Source organism: Rosa chinensis, chromosome 1 (assembly GCF_002994745.2).
Source record: "Rosa chinensis cultivar Old Blush chromosome 1, RchiOBHm-V2, whole genome shotgun sequence".
Lineage (NCBI taxonomy): Eukaryota > Viridiplantae > Streptophyta > Magnoliopsida > Rosales > Rosaceae > Rosa > Rosa chinensis.
In genome coordinates, this window is record NC_037088.1 from 48621397 (window position 1) to 48640939 (window position 19543).

The window sequence follows — 19543 nt, forward strand, 5'->3', positions numbered from 1 at the left end:
TTCCGCCTGGCATTTTCTTGCCTGGCGATCTGCTGATGGTGTTCGATGGCATGGCGTTTTGTCTGGTTTTGAGATTTGGTTGTTGGATTCTGCATGGGATTTGGACTGTTCACTGGTTGCAGTCCTCGTGGTGTCTCTGTATCACGCAATGGATCAGTTTGTGGCAGTGTTAGCACCAGCTATTTCCTTTCTGTTGGGTCTGCAATTAGGCTGAACCTATGGTGGTGCTTCGATGTCGAGATGGACTGAGTGTATTCCAATTTTCCGTTGGTAAACAGTACTGTGACGTCTCTGGGTCACTTAACTAGTCGACAGGTGGCTGGTTATGTTTATGCTGCTGTCCTTTCCTCCCTTGGAGGGTTTGCTACTTGGATGGATAATGATGGGTTGTTCCCAGTTGCTTTCTTTATCTTCTATTTGTTTGTGTTTTCTCCACACAGTGGGCTTTGTAAGTGTGTTTGTGTTTGTAAAGTTTTGTTTATCTAATAAAAATTATCCTTCCACTGCCAAAAAAAAAATGTATGAGTTTGTGGGTGAGAATGAAGCCCATGTGTATAGCTTAATAGATAAATGAAGCATATATACATGAATTGTGTTTAAAGACAAAGGCATGGGTGAAAACTTGATTACCAGCACATACATGACATTGAAGAGTATTGATCATAGGATTTTGAAATATGCCTTAGCCTTAACTAAAAGGAATTTGATAGAATTGATGAGATGACCACGAGCATAGGTATATATGCCGCAAGTTATATATACACAGAAGGGAGAAGCACAAGGGTCAGTACCATATAACATGAAGTTTATGCATGTTTTTGAGATGAGAGAAATGAAGGGAGTATATACACATACATATGGTTATAGGCATTGCAAGGCAATTGTGCTTATGATTGTGACAAATCATGCCTGAATAACATGTGTAGCGGCATGAATATTTGTGGCACATGTGTAGAAAAACCAAGGTCAACTATATCATACTGTTAATAAACAATAGGTTCATTGCTCATTACTTTACTTGTGGCTATAATTAGCTTGAAGCTGGTAAGGACAGCTAGCCTGACCAAGACATGCGTATGTGTCGATAAGTAGGTGGAGATGGAGTACGAGGCCAATACCCTAGTACCAAATGTAAGGTATCCTGAGGGCTAGCAGCATATAAACCGAATGGTGGCATGTATAGTATACTAGATTAATTTGAGAAATAGTATCTGACATGAGTTATGGTTCTTGTGTAATAAACATGAATGTGCGTCAGACTATACATACTAGTGTCTTTTGCTGCACTTGGAAGTGTGGCAAATCGTGAACCATTCATATATAGTTTTTTTTTAAATGAATATGACAGCTGCAAGCATGCTTATCCATATATATGTCGTTGTAAAAGAGCAACGATTATAGAGGTATGGAGCCTAGTTTCCACTGCAGCAATCGAAAGTTTTGAAAACTTATCTGAATGTTGAAGACTATCGATTTATCAAGTGCTCAGAGCAACTCGTTAAATGCTTGCAAGGAACAGTATGGGTGTCTGCAGGAGGTTTTTGGGTGTCCACAGCAATTGTGGATGGCATGTGCCCAGAATGGAGGTCAATCGAAGTGAGTGATGATCAAGGAGACAGGTGCAGGTCGGTAAGAGGGTTAAGAAGACCGGGCATTAGGCGCTGATGGCGAGCGCTGGGAGCTGGCCCTAGCGGTGGTTGTCGTTGGTGTCTGGTGGTGGTGCCTTGCGAAGGCTGCTGGAGGAGGCGCTAGCGTAATGGGGGTGCTAATGATGAGTCTGGAGAGTGACGAACTGGTGGTGTCCATAAGTCAAGGAGGGTGTGAAGCTCCGTTGATGAGAGGTTGGAGATTGACCGACTAAAAATGACTCTGGAGTGTGAAGCTCCGCCAAGAAGTTCCGTCAAGAAAAATGAGTGGTTGGTGGTGAAGCCTGGCGTTTGCCATTAGCTGTAAAGCCTAGCGGTGGTCGCTTGGTGGTGTCGCTGGAGCTTTGGCCAGCGGTGGCTCTAGTAGCGGTTGGAGGCTAACGGAGCGCCTAGCGGTGGATGGTCAGCGGTGGAGTTCAGCGGTGGCGCTCAGCGGTAGTGGGCTCGTTGACGTCGACAGCTAGAGGATGGCTAACGGGGCTCGTCCAGCGGAGGGAGGCTAGCAGAGAAAGGCTAGCGGTAGAGGAGCTTTGGTTAGCGGTACCCTGGCCAGCGGTGATGCTCAGCGGTGCTTGAAGTTGATGACTTAGACAATAAGTCATGGCAGCTAGATGCAACGGAGACGAAGGCGGTGTAACTAAAAAAAGAAGGTAGAGTGCCCAAAGGAGACTTGTGGGTGAGAATAAGTAAATTAGCACCTGCAGTTATCTTTTTTTTTTTTTTTTTGTGGTGTGGCGTTGACCAGCCCTATTAGAGTTGACCAACCCTAAGTTGGCGTTGATCAGCGGGAGTTTTGATTTTGACCGCGCGTTGACTTGATGCTAAAGGGCCCAAGTTAATGGTACGTGACAAATCTTTGTGTTGGCTTTCCACAGACGGCGCCAATATTAATGTTGGTGACCAAGGGGGTCTAATCAACGAGAGAGAGAGAGACATGAGATGTATAGTGGTTCGTTTCCCGCCTTAGAGGGAGACTACGTCCACTTGAAAGTTTTAACTAGTGTATTGGGCCTTGCGGCCCAAAGGGATTACAATGGATGTAATGGAGTGGAGTTTAAGTGAGAGGAAGGGTCCCTTTTATAGGTAAGGGAACCCCTCTCCTTTACATTTTCTCTATGTGGGACCAAGAGTCCTTATTCTAGTGTAGAAAGCATGTTGTGGAGGCATATTGGCAAGGCCGGGAAGGTTACTTACCGGCAAGGTCTTGGCAACTTCTGACTACCACGGGCTACGATATGCATGTCGGGCTACGGTATGCATGTCGTGGTTGGGCCCCACTATGGCTTGTGGGCCCCCTAGGAGGGTGTTACTTATGCTTGGTGAGATAGCAAATTAGTCATGCTAGTGAGAGGTATCTACATAATCAAAGTGCAAATGCTTAATTAACCATTTGATTAAATAAGCAATTAATCATTTGATTAAATAAGCAATTAATCATTTGATTAATTAAATTTTCTTTTCTTCTTCTTTTTTTTCTCTGCTTGCACATCATCATGTAATGATGAGTCTCTCCATTTTCGTTGACACTGACCATGATTGACCGCCGCCAATTTTGTCCTTCGTCGAAAATTATAATTTACTTTAGTTTCGCTCCATTTTGTTCGGTTTTCGCGACTCCACTTATTTACTACAAAATAAATAAAAATAAATTAATTACATAACAATTACTTTGGAGATTAGCTTAATTATAGTATTTAGAATGTAATTACGCGCATAGAAATGCGTGTAATCAACCATGTTGTAAACTGCCGTAAACCTCAGCAAACGATAGAAGTCGGATCTTAAGGTAGAGCAAATCCCTTCCAAGACCGTTTCCACCATGAGATTGACGCCCAATCAACTGCCCAAATTTCCGGTGCTTCATTGACACCAACCGTTGTTGGCCAATAGCACTTCGGCGCTGTGCCTCACTTGCACTCGCTAATGATCCGGAAGGGTCCAGTCGAGATCAATCCACTCAACCCCGAATCCAACACCCATCCATCTTCCCTGGACCACACCTATGCCAGAAAGTCCTGTTGATGTGCACAAATCCCTCAAAGGCCTATCCAACTACAATGCCCCAAGGACTCGCCACCGAACGGAGCATCACACTCTCTTAGAAACACCAGGTGCAAGTCGTGTTCTCCAGATCTATTATATCACGAAATACACTTTTTGGTAACTATAAATTTGTAGGGAGTCTAGTGGTACCTATATTATCTCTCCATCCATTATTTCGTTAAAGTATGGAAAAATTGTACTTCTTATTTTATTTTTTTTTACAAAATTTTCATTAACTAAATTAAAATAATTAAACTAAGTTGTAAAAAAAAAAAAGTTTGTCAAATATTTAGATTTATCTACCGCCTCTATTGATTAATCTCATTAATCATTCTAAAATAAAAAAATTCTTATTAGTTGATCCAAATTAATATATATTAATATTTTCATGAAAAAGAATCAAACAAAAAAGAGGTACTAATATCAATTGCTCTGAGAACATGACAAATAGAATTCGGTATTACTTTTAATTTTTATGTGTCAATTTTTTTAATTTATAGATGTAAATATATTAAATACCATAAATCCAAATGTGAATGAAAAAAACTTTTTTTTTTTTTAGGGCTAATAATAAAAGATGTCATTTTGAAGTGCCTTATTATAATTCAGATAACACAGATATCCCCATGATAATTAAGGTCACCTCTTAATAACCTGCCACTAAAATTAAATGAAATCACCAAAGATGCCACTGGCAGCTCTCTCTCCCTCTCGTTATCTAATCACGTCTGAACACTTTCGACCCTAACCAATCTATCTCTCTGTCTCTGCCCCGCCTCCGTCCGCATCTTCAAGGAGCACTCCTACTGCGCCTACTCCGTCTCCGGCGACTGTACCGCACGAGTCTCGGACGTGCGTGAGCCTAGGTCCACCATCATCATCCCGGTGCACGAGTTCGAGATCCTCTCTTGCGATTTGAACAAGTACGACGACTGCGTCATCGCCACCGCCTTCGTCGACAAACCGATCAAGGTTTGGGACGTCAGATCCATCAGTGCTCCGATTTCGGTGCTCAACGGCCACAGCTACCCGGTGAAAAAAGTCAAATTCTCGCCGCACCGGCAAAGCTTGATGATGTCGTGCTCGTACGACTTGTCGGCGTACTTGCCGTTGCTTCAATACAAGGACTAGGCACTGGTGACGGTTCTGATAGCTACAGCTCCGGCCTTAGATCCATGACTGATCACTTAGGGTTCCGGTCCTCCCATTCGCTCTCAAAATGCCTTCAATTTTGTGATTCGCTCACTTGAAGAGTACTGATTTGCCAAGGTTATGATTGAGTAGTAGGATAGGGTTAGGGTTTTTTTTGCTCTAACAGAGCTCTGACTATGTCTCTGTGCTTGCAGCAAGAGGATGAAGAGGTGCTGGTGCTGCATACGGATTTGGTCGAAGGTCCTCAGCCGATGGAAGGTTTGTATTTTCAACACTAACACCATTGTTTACTGTTTTGATTTCTTAATTTTTGTGTTTAGAGAGTTGGGTTGAAGCTTTGTGTGTTGCGTAGTTGATTTGGATAATTTAGCTTTCTGCAAATTTGGTGCAGTTGGGTGATTAGAGTGCAAGTGAATGGATTTTTATTAGGCTTTTGTTTGATACATGTTGATTACAGATGAAGCATATATGTAATGTTTAGAATCTCATGTCTTGTTGCTTACTGGGATCTCATTGTGTTTATGAAATCTGTAACAAAAGTACTAATTCAGTCTTTAAATTGTATAGTTTATCTATATATGGAACTATCTGTTTGGGCATCTGCGTGTGACTGTGACTGTGACTGTGACTGTGACTGTGACTGATCGAGTATTGTGGCATACATGTATATAAATGAATGATATACGTGTATATAAACGAGCAAACTTTGTTTGAATTGGTTTGACCTTTTATAAACCAGAACTCATGAGACAACATGAAAATCTGCATCGTCTTTAAGAGAGGTTGACGCATTTGCTGACCTGTTTTGTTTTAATAAAAAATATCACTGTCATTTGCATAGTGGTCACTCCCAATTCTGGGTTTTCGTGCCAAGATTGATAAATATGATATTTTATTTTCCGCATATATTTTCATTTCAGTCATGATCAACATGTGCATCTCTACATGGTTCTTGTTTTTGTTTTGGGCTTTTATGGTATTTGATGTTTATAGTAGCTCAAGTGGGGCCAGCTAGTACAGTTGATAATCAGCCGGTGGAGCCGTGGAGGAGCCTCTAACCGTGAAATTGACTTGGACAATTGAGAGCTTGTCTAGGTTGAACACCAAAAAGCGCTACTCTGACATGTTCATGGTTGGTGGTTATAAATTGTATTCTTCCCTTGACAATCATCGTATGGTTTAATTTAGCTCTTGAGCTACACATGAGTTTTTACTAGCATAGGGGTGTGTTCTTTGTATAAATTTGTATTCTTACGCTTCTTTGGGATGTAGGTAGTGTTTTATATCCTGGAAAATGTATTCAATTAAAGATGCTGGTTGCCACGATTCTTTTGTATTGATGGTGTCAAGTCACTGTTAATCACATGTCACTAATTAAGTAACTGACTATGTCACATTACATGTCACTGACAATGTCACTAACCAAGTAACTGTCAGAAGCCAAGTCACTGTTAATCACATGTCACTAATTAAGTAACTGACCATGTCACTAACCAAGTACCTGTCAGTTGCCAAGTCACTGTTAATCACATGTCACTAACTAAGTAACTGACCATGTCACTAACCAAGTAACTGTCAGTAGCCAAGTCACTGTTAATCACATATCACTAACCAAGTAAGTAACTGACCATGTCACTAACCAAGTAACTGTTAGTAGCCAAGTCACAAGTTGATAGCCAAGTCACTGTTAATCACATATCACTAACCAAGTAAGTAACTGACCATGTCACTAACCAAGTAACTGTCAGTAGCCAAGTCACAAGTTAATAGCCAAGTCACTGTTAATCACATGTCACTAACCAAGTAACTGTCAGTAGCCAAGTCACTGTTAATCACATGTCACTAACTAAGTAACTGACAATGTCACTAACCAAGTAAGTAACTGACCATGTCACTAACCAAGTAACTGTCAGTAGCCAAGTCACAAGTTGATAGCCAAGTCACTGTTAATCACATGTCACTAACTAAGTAACTGACCATGTCACTAACCAAGTAGCTGTCAGCATCCAAGCCCAACCTACTTTGACAAAAGAGGCAAATACATCATGGAGTGCATATACAAGTGTAAAGAAATGAGAATAGAAGTGGAGGAGTAAAGAATTAGAAGTTCAACTATCATTTAACAAGTATCATTATGAAAAAGAAAAAATAAAAATAACCTGATGAATAACATTAGAAATTTCCAGACAAAAAGAAATGAAATATGTCGAAAAGAGAGTTTATTATCTTCAAGCTCCAGCCACATTACATATGATTCTAAAGAACTACTCAACTCATATCCTATAAATTATGACATGTCCACAACATTAGAAAACATAGATTTGGCTCGATGATATGTTGTTTTAAACCAATCTCCATTCTCTCAAAACTGATGACATATAAGTGCTTCAAACCATGAAAGCTGAGGGGATGCCACACTGCTTCTTCACAAAAATCCAATGCATTCTTAGGTTAAGACCTCATCAATCGCATCTGGACGTCATCAATCACTCCCACCATCCATACATCTTCTACAAAACCTTTGCTGGTATCATAAGAAAGATAGCCAATCACTGAAGGAAAGAAGGTTCAGACTTGAGAGGATAAATGTTTTAATTCTATCAAAGAGAAAGGACAAAATAAAATGCATTCTGATCCAATTTAAGAATATATAAGTGCATCAATTTTAGAGAAGCTTCATGAATCATTTTCTAAGAACTAATCCTCTCAACTTATCAAAAACAATATCAATCCCATACAAACCAGACTCGAAAACTTCAACAACAGAAGCCTTCTAACAATCCTAACATCAATTCAATACGCATCTGAAAAGGCACAAAAGCAATTTCAAAAATTCAATATCTAACTACTTGGACATTGTGATCTTTCTAGAATGAGGGGTCTTTGCCAAAATCGATCGAAGCTAATAAAATTACTTCATTACAACCACAACCACAACCACATGTAATAGCATTACTTCATTTACAAAATAATTCTAACAAGTTATTATCAAATATCCTTGAAATTTAATAAAATATAAGAAGAACTTCCTCCAGCCTCACCTAAGGAGATGGTCTGTAAAATGTTCTTATCTAGGTCATCCCCTAACTCAACAGTCAGTTGAACTAATCAAACTAATCGTCCACCTAATTCATTCACCAAATCATATCACTATAGAAGCATTGATTTTCAAATAGCAAATCTGAACCTAGAATCTGTGCAAGTGAAACCTTTTCAAGGAAAGAGCAAAGTAGCCATATATAGAGATAAACCTTTGTAAATACAAGCACAAACAGAGAAAAGTTTGTCCATGGAAGAACTCATTAGTCTCAGGTATGAACACAAATCCATAAATTGACTTTCAGATTCAAATTATGTAGGGAGTTGATCTATAATATCATCATAGCTGCTACCAATAAGTACATATAAATATAGTAGCACACATAATCATAGGTCTATAATTAAGCATTGATTCCATACTAAAGATTTGCTTCTTCAATTCGACGGCAGAGAAAACAAAAATTCAAAAATGAAAACGCAGCATGCAAAAATCGAAACGAAATGAAGAAAAGCATGTTGTGAAAATTCAAATTCACTGACAGGGCAAGTTGTTGTCCATGGCGGGGCATGTTCAGTTGGTTCATGGTGTATTTCAGAGTTTGCTTATTCATAATTTCTCTATGTACTTGTGGCCTTCATCACTTTTGAAACACTTGTCTACATGTGCTCGAAACTTTATTTGGTCTGGAGATTTATCAAAAAGAAAACTTGTCATCGTTTCATGGCGGCAGGTTTGTGTGCTAAGGACAGAAGGGGGCCTTGGGCTACATGATCTCAAGTCTCTTAACTTGGCAGCTCTGATATCTCTTAGTTGGTCTACTCTCACATCGGGTTCAATATGGAGCAGCTATGCATCTCAACGGTTTTCTATTGGCTGCAATATGAAATATCGATATTTTAGGTCCTCGGTTTGGCATGGTTTAAAGATAGCTCTTCCTTTCATTTTCCGTAACTCCAAGTGGCTTATTGGTGATGGAAAGTTGGTGAATTTATGGATGGACAAGTGGTTGAATGCCCCCTTAATTGTAAAATTACATGCTCCGAATTTTCCCAAACGTTTGATGAGTAAGGTGGAAACTTTTATTACTAATCAGCAATGGACCTTGCCCAGTGAATTTTCAATTTCGTTTCCGGTTTTGGCGGCTGAAATACTTCAAATTCCACTACCAATTAAACCTGAAAATGATGTATTAATCTGGGAGCCTTCAAGCTCAGGTTCTTTCTCCTTTTCTGATGGATACCATCTAGTTCGACAATCTTTTTCAGAAGATGGGTGGGTTTCTAAGGTTTGGCATTCTTTCATTCCACCATGGTTATCCTTACTGGCATGGTGCCTTTCCTAGGATAAACTACCTACTGATGTGCAGCTTCAAAAACGGGGTATCCCAACAGTGTCTGTTTGCCAGCTCTGTACTTTTGGCTATGTTGAGGATTCTACTCACTTATTTGTCACTTGCTCGTTTGCCCAACATGTTTGGCAATGGCTAGCATGCTGTTTTGGGACTATCTTACCAACTAGTGGCACTATTGGTGGGTTATTTACCTCAATTATTGGCAAGTCTTTCTCTCCCCAACTAAGAAATATTTGGCTTGCTAGTTGTCTCTATGATCTTATGGCTATATGGAAAGCTCGCAATAACCTTAGATTTGAAGACAAACGCCCTTCTCTCATGCGAATTTTCAGCTCTCTCAAGGCTTGGCCTGGCTTTGCTGCTCCTTACATGCCAGGTTATTCGAATGGTTTGGTTGACACTCAGTTGTTGGTTGGGTTGGGTATTCAGCCTATTCCTAAAAATCGAGTAGCGCCTCGGTTAGTTCTCTGGCACCCTCCCATTTTTCCTTGGATTAAGTTGAATACTGATGGTCTTGCAAAGGGTAATCCAGGACCTGCAGCTTGTGGTGGTGTGTTTCGTGACACTCATGGTCATTACATTGGCGGTTACTGTCAAGGTTTAGGACACAAATCTGCCTTCTATTCAGAGCTTATGGGTGTGATAATTGGGATTGAATATGCCTTCCAGTATGGTTGGCGATGCCTCTGGCTTGAATGTGATTCAACTAGTGTGATTGCATGCATCAAATCCTCATCTTTTGTTCCACCTTAGCAGCTTCGAATTGCATGGCTTACTTGCTTAGCACGTATTAGAGCAATGACCTTTCATTGTTCCCATATTCTTCGGGAAGGAAATATGGTGGCTGATAGAATGGCAAACATGGGCTTACTTTCTCCATCCCTGGTATGGCATGGTTCTCCTCCGCCTAATATATCTCCTTATCTTCGTATGGATGATATGGGATTCCCTTACCTTCGTCATGGTTAACTGCATGTGTTGGTGTTGGGCTTGTTTTAACATTGGCTGCTATATTTTCTACATTCCTTATAATGCAAACGTTGGTCGCTATTACTTAGACATGATGTTACAGGGGTTATTTGGTTTAATTACGAAGCTGGGTGCGGATGTCTTCTCTTGGCAGATAGTGCAATTTTTATTTTTTCTTGCATTGTTTTGCTTTGCAAGCTGTTTAATTATCTGGAAGTTGGGAAATTTTGAGGTTCTACTTCAATTTTTTCACTTCCTTTTGTCTTTCTTTCTAGTTTTTGGGGTAAGGTTTATGTCCCCCCTTCTTTAGGTTGTATTTTCTTTTTTTGTTATTAATAAAATAAAAATAGGGGGACGGGTGGTGGGTTCCTAGAGTGTAGCAAATCCCTCTCCTTTGGGATAGAGGGTGGGACTTGTTCCCTAAATCGTTTGCCTCCGAGGAGCTAATATCGCCTAATCCCTTATTATTCAAAAAAAAAAAAATTTCACTGACAGGGAATTAGAGCTCGAGAGCTTGATGTTGAGAAGCTCGCCGGTGCTTATTGGATTGATCAGAATTTCGGTTTTTCGATTCGGGAAAAGAACATTAACAGAGAAATGCTGGACCTCCGGAAGGCCGTCATGCTCCGGTGATGGTGACGTTCTCAGTGGACTCGTAAAACAAGCCGAAGGTGTTCCATACGATGTTAACGTCTTACGTCACCATCAACGAGAACGAAGAGAGCTGCAGCTCGTCGTTCTCAGACGCTGATTAGTTAGTGATGGCAGACGGTGATGCGGATTTCGGTGGATCTCAGAGAGAGAGAGAGAGAGAGAGCTGTGATCTGGTTTTGACGGGTATATTAATACCAAGGGTAGAATGAGAATCAAAAAAATTGAAAACTGACCTTTTTTAACATCACCTCATTATTCATAAGGACTAAATTAATATTGTTGACAATTCATTATGGACCTTTTTATCAAGTGGGAAACTAGGTGACTTTTTTATCATCTCACACTCTAATGTGACATTTTCCATCATTTCCTTTTTTTTTTTATCAAGTAGTTAGCTGTTAGTAACTCACACACCCCTCTTGATATTTTTCTCACATGAATGCCACATGGATGCCATATAAGGAAAAAAAAATATACTAAAGGGGCTCACTGAGGAATAGTACATGTACTATTAGCATGGTTCTAAAAATCGGCCTAGGCGCTAGGCGTGACCTTTTCGATTTGATTTTAGGCTAGTCGATGCTTCTGGGCGTTCGACCCCTCGGCGGCCGACTAGGTGGCATTAGGCGGCTTCTAGGTGCTCTAGGTGTTGGGCGCTCGACGCTGGGCGCTTGCTCAGAACGACAAAACCCAGTTCTCAGACTTCAACTTCATCACTGGTATGAATCTCAGAAGCAACTTTGGTTTGAATTTCAATAATTGGAAAATAATCTGATCTAGAAAACACAGATCGGGGCTTTAATACCAACCAAGTTTACCTTTGAGATCAAGCTTGTGGCACCTCTTGACGAGCCGAACGCTGTTCTTAGCAAACTCACTGAGTTAATTTCTCTCACTAAATCTAGAGCGAGAGAAAGAAGACACGGTCGTTGGAAATTTAGTTGTGAAGTACGACGCGTGTTTTCTGTGTTGACTTATGAGATGTACGTATCTAGGAAGGTTCAGTAAATGAAGACTTAAAGTTACGGTTTCCTTTATCATTATAATTATATGTTATCAATTACCCTTTAACTGAAGAAGATAGACATAAGCTGACAATAGTAGTGACTCAGCTTTATCTTTATAACCCCATTTACAATTATATATATATATATATATACATATAATTATATATGTTATAAAAAATAAAAATAAAATTAGAAAAAAAAAACCGCCTAGGCCCCTGGGCGCTAGGTCTCGAGCCACCGCCCGACTAGCTCCTAGCGTTTTTTAGAACCTTGACTATTAGACTCCCTGAAAACTTGAAAGTTTTAAAAAAAGAATTTTATAATAGTTCAAATATCATATAAGAATTTTACCCTATCATAAAAATTAGGATTAAATTATGTTTAGTCCCTGTATTTTGTCTCTCTCATCGTTTCAGTCCTTGACATTCTAATTTAATCTAAAAGCTCTCTGACCTCACAATTTCCCTCTAATAGGTCCCTCCCGCGTCAAATTAAGATTGGCTTTAGGTGAAATGTCCAATATACCCCTTTGTTATTTCTTTTTCTTTTTTCCTTTTTAATTTCTTTTTTCCTTTTTTTTAATTTTTCCTTTTTAATTTTTTTTCCTTTTTAATTTTTAATTTTTCCTTTTTAATAACCATCGTATCCTGCTGCATCGGTGAACCAATCCAGATCGATCCGAAACCCCAATTCTTGTTCTCCACGCCGGCGGCCCTTTTTTTTTTTCTTTTTCTTTTTCCTTTTTAATTTCTTTTTTCCTTTTCCTTTTTTTATTTTTCTTTTTTCCTTTTTAATGACCATCGTATCCTGCTGCATCTGTGGCGTACGTCGGCGAACCAATCCAGATCGACCCGAAACCCCAATTATTGTTCTCCACGCCGGTGGCCATTTTTCTTTTCCATCACTATTCTTCTTATTCACTTTTGGTTTTGGTCAACTTGGCCATCAAAAATCATCATTTCAACCAGACCTAAAATCCAAATCACCATTTTGAGTAAGACTTAAAAACCTCAGGGTCTGAAAAAATGGTAGTTTTCAGTGAAAAGTTTCTAAATTGAGGCTTGATGTGGAGAGAGAAAGTGTGATTTGAGTGGGAGAGAGAGAAGTAGGCTGTGAAAACAAGAGGAGAGTGGTTTAGCGGCGAATTTCCGAGCTGATTGGGATATGCTTGTGTTTGGGAGATGTCTTCAGAGAAGGTGAAGAAGTGATCGATCAGCTCTTAGCCTCTTGCTTTTGCTCGATGTCCATCTCTGCACCGCCAAACTAGGTCTTTGTTGGGTTTGGTTTCAATTTGGGGAGAGAAACAGATGGGTTGTGAAGTTTGATCGGAATGAGATTGGTGGGTTGAGAAAGGAGAAAATAGGCAAAACGAAAAGAAATTAAAAAGGAAAAAAAAATTAAAAAGGAACAAGAAAAAAAGAAGAAAAAGCAAAAAAGAAAAAAGAAAAAAAAGGAAAAAAAGAAATTAAAAAGGAAAAAGAAAAAAAAAGGAGAAAAAGAAATTAAAAAGGAAAAAGAAATAATAGAGGGGTATATTGGACATTTCACCTAAGGCCAACTCCTAATTTGACTCGGGAGGGACCAATCAGACGAAAATTTTGATGTTAGGGACTTTTCAAATTAATTGAGAATGTCAGAGACTGAAACGAAAAAATGGTCATAGTATAGAGACTAAACATAATTTAATCCTAAAAATTATAAGATATGCTTACTATTTAAACTAGAGTTAAAATTATACATAATGACTCACTATTTCAAAGTACAACCAGAACAATTGTCACCCAAAATAAGTTATAGAAGTGAATATTCGCATCTTTTTTTTTTTATCTCGGAAGAAGTCTCGAAGGAGATCGTGGGTACTTTCATTTTTACTAGCACAACTGACCAATCCATAATCAATCGATCATTCCGGTGCCATTTACGGTCACTGTTACTGTTCCGTGACACATATCACCTTTTTCTTTGTCTTCGTAGAATCGTAGTCCAGTAAAACGTCGTCGTGCGGGACCAATTGGACCTCCACAAGCTCTGGAGAATAAATAAGCACCTAGCATTTGAACTCAAAAGATCTCTCGGTCAAAAAAAGAAGCTCGAGACTCAGAGCAGAAATGGGTGATCTATACGCTCTGGATTTCGACGGAGTTATCTGTGATAGCTGCGGAGAAAGCTCTCTATCTGCCCTGAAGGTATTGTCTTTGATCATACTATTCCAAAGCTCCAAGCTTTTCACTTTCACAAGTTGTTTAGTTTGGTTCAGTGGTGATGTGTAGGCTGCTAAAATCAGATGGCCAGCTTTGTTCAACGGTGTGGATTCGACTTTGGAGAATTGGGTTCTTGATCAAATGCGCATAGTAAGTCCTCCATATGGTTAGTGACACAAAACCCATGTATATATATGTTAGTTTGATGGTCTAATTGTGAAGAAATGAATGATGAGTTAGGTGAGACCTGTGGTGGAAACTGGGTATGAGAATCTTTTACTTGTGAGGTTACTTTTGGAGATGAGAGTTCCTTCTGTAAGGAAGTCATCAGTTGCAGAAGGGCTCACAGTGGAAGGGATATTGGAGAAGTGGTCAGAGTTGAAGCCTGTGATTATGGAGGAATGGGGTGAGGACAGGGATGGTCTTATAGATCTGTTTGGGAAGGTTAGGGATGAGTGGATGGACCAGGACTTGAAAACTTGGATTGCTGCAAATAGGTGAGGTGCCCCCAATTTGAAATGCTTGATCAAACAATCTAAAGTGAAAATTCAAAATCTTGTTTTATTGATGTTTGGTTAACATAGTTTTGGTTTTTTAGTGAAATCTTATTTCATGACTGAGTGGGAGAGGCTTTGCTTGCAGATTATATCCAGGTGTCCCTGATGCTCTAAAATTCACAAGCTCTACCATATACGTTGTCACTACGAAACAGGTGTGGAATTTAATCAATTTATCCAAGCATTATCTATGGCATTAGAGTATTTTGTGAGTTTTACTTTCCCCTATGAGGGGAACAAAAACAGGGAAAGATAGTACTGATACAATTTGAGTTATGAGTTTGACATTCCAGTTAGCCCTGTAGTCTGTCATTGACACATTTCATAATGAAGGAGCAGTTGGCTTATTTTTCTTTATAGATTAGACTTTTCATTTTGGCATTTTCCCACAATTTTGGTTTCTGTTTCTTTTATGTGCAGAGCAGATTTGCTGACGCTTTATTGCGAGAACTAGCAGGAGTTACAATACCACCTGAAAGAATCTTTGGTCTTGGATCTGGGTTAGTCTATATAACTTGATGATAGTCTGCGTTTGGTTTTGGATCTGGCTTGCTTTCCATGATGTAGAACTGTACTCCCTTTTTATTCCTCTTGCAGTCCAAAGGTAGAAGTATTGAAGCAACTTCAGAAGAAACATCAGGGGCTTAAACTGCAGTAAGATACTTTTCCACTTAATGTTTAAATAGAAGAACATGTTCCAATATCATTCTTGACTGCAATATCAGATGTTTTGACTAACTTGTGCACTCCTGCACTGGACATCGTCCTCCTTATTACTCTAACATAGTCTGAATGAGATAAATTATGCAACTTTTACCAGCTTTTTGGAGGATAGACTGGCAACCCTAAAGAATGTCATCAGAGAACCTGAATTGGATGGCTGGAATTTGTATCTAGGTAAACTTCCTCTTTCTATTTTTCTCCTCTTAGTATTAAATGATACTGCTAAAGTGCTAAATTCGTCTGTTATCATTGCTGTGTTTGCTTTATTGTGGTACTTAATCGCTTTGGTTGCTAATTTGGGTTTTGAATTAGGGGATTGGGGGTACAATACACAGAAAGAGAGAGATGAAGCTGCTAGAATTCCGAGGATTCAGATTCTTCAGCTTTCTGACTTTAGTAAGAAACTCAAGTAACTTTACCAACGAGAAGCTGAAATAGCTTCTGTCCGTACCATTATAGTTCCCTACGCATTTGTGATTTAGTACTATGTAAACGGCTGACTATAATATCTCTGTGCCATAGAATGTTATCATTAAGTTCTTGCTCTGTCTGTGCAATGGTATACAGGTAAACTAAATTTGGTGAAGCCTTTGACACCAAACCTCATTGCTTTATAGTTGTTGAGATAATGATCAATGGTGGCTTACCACATGTATCTCCAACCGATTGAGTTGAGACTTGAGACCAATCCTACTGCTAAGTCTAGGTTCTAGGATGGGTAGATTAGTGTCAAAGATTACAGTATATTATGTGACTAACTTTTTCTGTGAATTTGATAACTGTGACTCTGTGAGCTACTCATGACTTCCTTTTCTGTAATAACTCATGGATCTGGATGGACGTTTTACAATTTCATTGGCATTATATTACCAACTTTGTTCAGAATATATTACTATAAGGTTTATCAAATTTCAGTTGGAAAATGCAATAAGATGTTCTAGTTCATAAAATGCAATAAGTCATTTAAATAAGATGTTCCAGGTTGCTTTTCTATTTTTTTCATTAAAATAAGAGATCTTGTGGAAAACTAGTTCTGACTTTTCTTCTTTAAATGACTTGGCTGAAACAAGAACCTGAAACTTCAGGAGCCAGTAAAGTTTCGACAAATATCAATTTCAGTGAAAGCGTTACATGTAAAAATAGAAATAAAAATAAAAATTAAAAATCAGAAAGGTGACAAAAAAATTCCAAAGACCATCAAATTAACGTGATCTGCGAAAGCTTGAAACATATGTACATCTTTTGCACCCAGACCCTTCACTTAAGTGTTCTGTAGTTGATGTTTTATCACTAGAATTGAAGTTTTACAATTTAAATCAGTTGATGCAAGCAGGTCTCCTATAGTCCCCAGCTCAGGAAAGTCACTCCATTCCGAAAGTCCTGCAGTCTGAGGGCACTCTGCCTGAAACCTTCTCCCAACTATAATTAGATCATACTCATCCACTATAGACCTTAGTAGTAATGCTGTTTGCGGTCCATCTTTCACCAACTCCTCTAAAAATGTCACAAACCCTTCACCCACCTGACTCTGTGTAAACTCCTTCAATAACTCAGTATCAAGTATTTTATCCCATTCCCCACCGGTAGTAAAATCATTAGTCACAGCAACTAATCGGATCACAGTTAAGCTAATTGCCGAGTCGCTGGTCATTCTTTTTGCAAATGTTAATGCCTCCCTATCGTCTTCCCCACCGAAGAAGATTACACCCACGGAAAATGATTGTGCGGAAGCCACAACAGAGGTGGACAGGCCTAAATGGCCACGGTCCACAAGGATGCCTACCGAGCAAGGAGCTCTTTCGAGTACATTGCGATTTAGTGTCCTTGTTGCATTGTCGTCTGACTCAATAGACCCGTCAATCGCCCATGTTCGATGAAACGGGAGCACAATAAGGGATGTGTGCTTGTCCATTGCAAGTGTGCATACGTCTTCTTGCATGTATTTTGGTGGAGAGATTGCTGTGAATATGTTTAAAGTAACAGCACCAAGATTTTCTCTCACGAAATTATTGAAGTAAAGAATGACATTGTCCGAGTAACCATTGGAAATGCTCTTTTCTGCATTTGGTGGGAGATAAAAACTGGGGAGCTTCTTCCAATTAGTTCGATGAGGTGAAGAACATATATATCAATGGGGTTTTCTTTAGATGGACATGCTGCATCAAGTAGATTGATGACTGGAGGAATGTTACCTGACCTGTGAATGCAGGCAAGAATTTTGAGCTCAGCATTGGGTTTCAAATGCATAATATCCCTTCTTTCGTAGACTCTGTATTTCTTTGCAGGATCATAGAGGCGGTTCACGACAATGGGCACAAGAGTTGCAGTCACTACAATGCTAGCAAGACTCAAAGCATGTACCGATTCACTTGCAGTCTGTACGTATAAGAAAAATAATTAGTAGTCTTCTTTTGAACGAAGATTAGAGATCTGAGAAAAGACTTCGTTTTTGCGTCACTGTAAATGTGACATTTCTCAGATAGGATGGATGTGAGTCTTGATAAAGAAGGTTATACAACAATATTTTTTGTTTTCCATTGAATTTTATTAGTACCAAAACCTTAACTCATAAATGATATCGTAGTTTTATTCCCCAAGACTATTCTGTTATGAGAAATTAAGATAAGTGATCAGCTAATCAGGTACTCAATTGGGTTAAATTAGAATTCAATTAGTAAATTAGTATATGGTATGAAGTTTAGATGGTAAATTGGAGAAAAGCCCTAACTAGCTTCTTTTTGTTGAGAAGGAAATATACCTGATCGTCTTTGAATCGAGTATAGACGGAAAGTTGGACAATGCCTCTGGAGCTTAGAATGAGAGCAAGCACAAATGCATCGTTCAAGGGCATTTTACAATACAATGGAGCAACCATGCTGCCTATGATTTTGAGCAGAAAAATGAAAACGATGAGAATAGCAGTGATTACTGTGGCCGGGTCATTGAAATCGACCAACCGAAAATTTGCCTTCATTGCATATGCAGTCACATAAATGGGTAGAAGCACTTGAGAAATGAAGACATGGAGCAATTCTTCAAGAGTTGATCCCAAAGGTTGTCCAGCTGGGACTGACAGACCCAATACGAAAACCAGGAAATGGAAAGAATGGCCGTAATAATGTGATAGTATTATTACAAAAAGCATCAGCACGATTATGGCATTGACATAGCTTTTCTTAACAGGCTTGTTATGCGGGGTCTGCCTAATCACCCAAAACAGTATTGGTCGGAATATGAACAGAAATGCTAGCATGCTGCCAATAACTGCTCCGAAAACTAATAAAGTTTCAGCCACAGGTTTCACTTTTCCCATTCTGTACAATACGGAGGAAAACCAGATACAGACAGTACCGAATAATTCACTGATTGATGATGCGGACACAGCTAGTCGGCCGATTTCAGAATTTAGGAGATTCAGGTCTTCAAGAAGGAGAACAATGACGGGAGACGAAGTCATGCAATATGATGTCGTTAGATAAGGAAGCTTAGAGATTTGATCTTTGGTCAGCTTAAACACAGGGATCATGAGATGGTTTTGGACGACCATGCTGGTTACAAAAGGGACTAACACGCATAAAATACCGGTGATCATGACTTTGCGCCCGGTTCTTCTTATCAATTCCAGGTCCATTCTTACTCCAACTAGAAACAAAAAGAGTTCATAACCAATTTCACCGAGCACTACAATTATAGCTTGATTGTCACGAGGAAAGATGTTCTTCTCGAATACATTATAGGCTCCTATGAATGAAGGGCCTAGGACTATACCCGTCTACCTTCAGAAGAAACCATATCAATGATTCAGTGACAACAGTAATAATATAAAATTTGATGATCTTTTTGGTGCTGATTCTAGCCAGTGTACGTGCTTAACTTTGTTTCGCAATCCAAAACAACATCGTCCTTATACAAGCAGAATATCGGCACAAAGAACATACATGCATGATTGATCCACCCTCATTCTATCCCTGATAGAAATAACCTTACTGTTTTGACAATTTATATATATAAGCAGTGGCCGGTGAGCTAATCAGCATAAAATTTCAGGTAATCTACATGTAATTTTTGAAAAAAAAAAAAAGTTGTAAGGAGTTACAGACTTGGATAGATCGAGTATATAGAAGCTTGATAGGCAAAAGTTTGGTTGCCTCCGACTCTATGTGAACTTACATGCATGTGAATACGTATGTATATTTCATT

At 39.2% G+C, this 19543-nt stretch overlaps 2 protein-coding genes and 1 long non-coding RNA gene across 4 annotated transcripts; 2 read left to right on the top strand and 1 right to left on the bottom strand.

Annotated features, from left to right (window-relative positions):
* The first annotated feature begins 4406 nt into the window (after positions 1-4406).
* LOC121051083 lies at positions 4407-6159 on the top strand. The gene is made up of 3 exons (XR_005805066.1): positions 4407-4958; positions 5036-5099; positions 5835-6159. It is a non-coding gene; the product is annotated as an uncharacterized LOC121051083 (long non-coding RNA).
* A 7601-nt stretch (positions 6160-13760) lies between these two features.
* Positions 13761-16216, top strand: LOC112181625. Of its 2 annotated transcripts, none has more exons than XM_040505693.1 (8): positions 13761-14048; positions 14120-14213; positions 14304-14560; positions 14706-14775; positions 15041-15120; positions 15218-15274; positions 15441-15517; positions 15656-16216. In XM_040505693.1, the coding sequence occupies exons 2-8, from the start codon at positions 14205-14207 to the stop codon at positions 15754-15756; spliced, it is 651 nt and encodes a 216-aa protein (XP_040361627.1). In that variant the 5' UTR covers positions 13761-14048; positions 14120-14204; the 3' UTR covers positions 15757-16216. The 2 variants fall into 2 exon arrangements, with proteins under 2 accessions (XP_040361627.1, XP_024175770.1); XM_024320002.2 differs by having other exon boundaries at positions 13762-14048; positions 14133-14213.
* A 1093-nt stretch (positions 16217-17309) lies between these two features.
* On the bottom strand, positions 17310-18259 carry LOC112168593 (cation/H(+) antiporter 3). The gene is made up of 2 exons (XM_040505717.1): positions 18102-18259; positions 17310-17719 (listed from the first exon to the last, which is right to left on the bottom strand). The coding sequence occupies exons 1-2, from the start codon at positions 18216-18218 to the stop codon at positions 17342-17344; spliced, it is 495 nt and encodes a 164-aa protein (XP_040361651.1). The 5' UTR covers positions 18219-18259; the 3' UTR covers positions 17310-17341.
* Positions 18260-19543: the final 1284 nt, after the last annotated feature.

What these genes read in the sequence shown, in the direction of transcription:
- LOC112181625 (XM_024320002.2), top strand. Translation starts at nt 13,971, where the DNA reads ATGGGTGATCTATACGCTCTGGATTTCGACGGAGTTATCTGTGATAGC. An exon ending in ACTTGGATTGCTGCAAATAG is followed by an intron (nt 14,561 to 14,705) that starts GTGAGGTGCCCC and finishes CTTTGCTTGCAG; the next exon opens with ATTATATCCAGGTGTCCCTG. An exon ending in ACGTTGTCACTACGAAACAG is followed by an intron (nt 14,776 to 15,040) that starts GTGTGGAATTTA and finishes TTTTATGTGCAG; the next exon opens with AGCAGATTTGCTGACGCTTT.
- LOC112168593 (XM_040505717.1), bottom strand. Translation starts at nt 18,218, where the DNA reads ATGGTTGCTCCATTGTATTGTAAAATGCCCTTGAACGATGCATTTGTG. An exon ending in CTCGATTCAAAGACGATCAG is followed by an intron (nt 17,720 to 18,101) that starts GTATATTTCCTT and finishes TTATACGTACAG; the next exon opens with ACTGCAAGTGAATCGGTACA.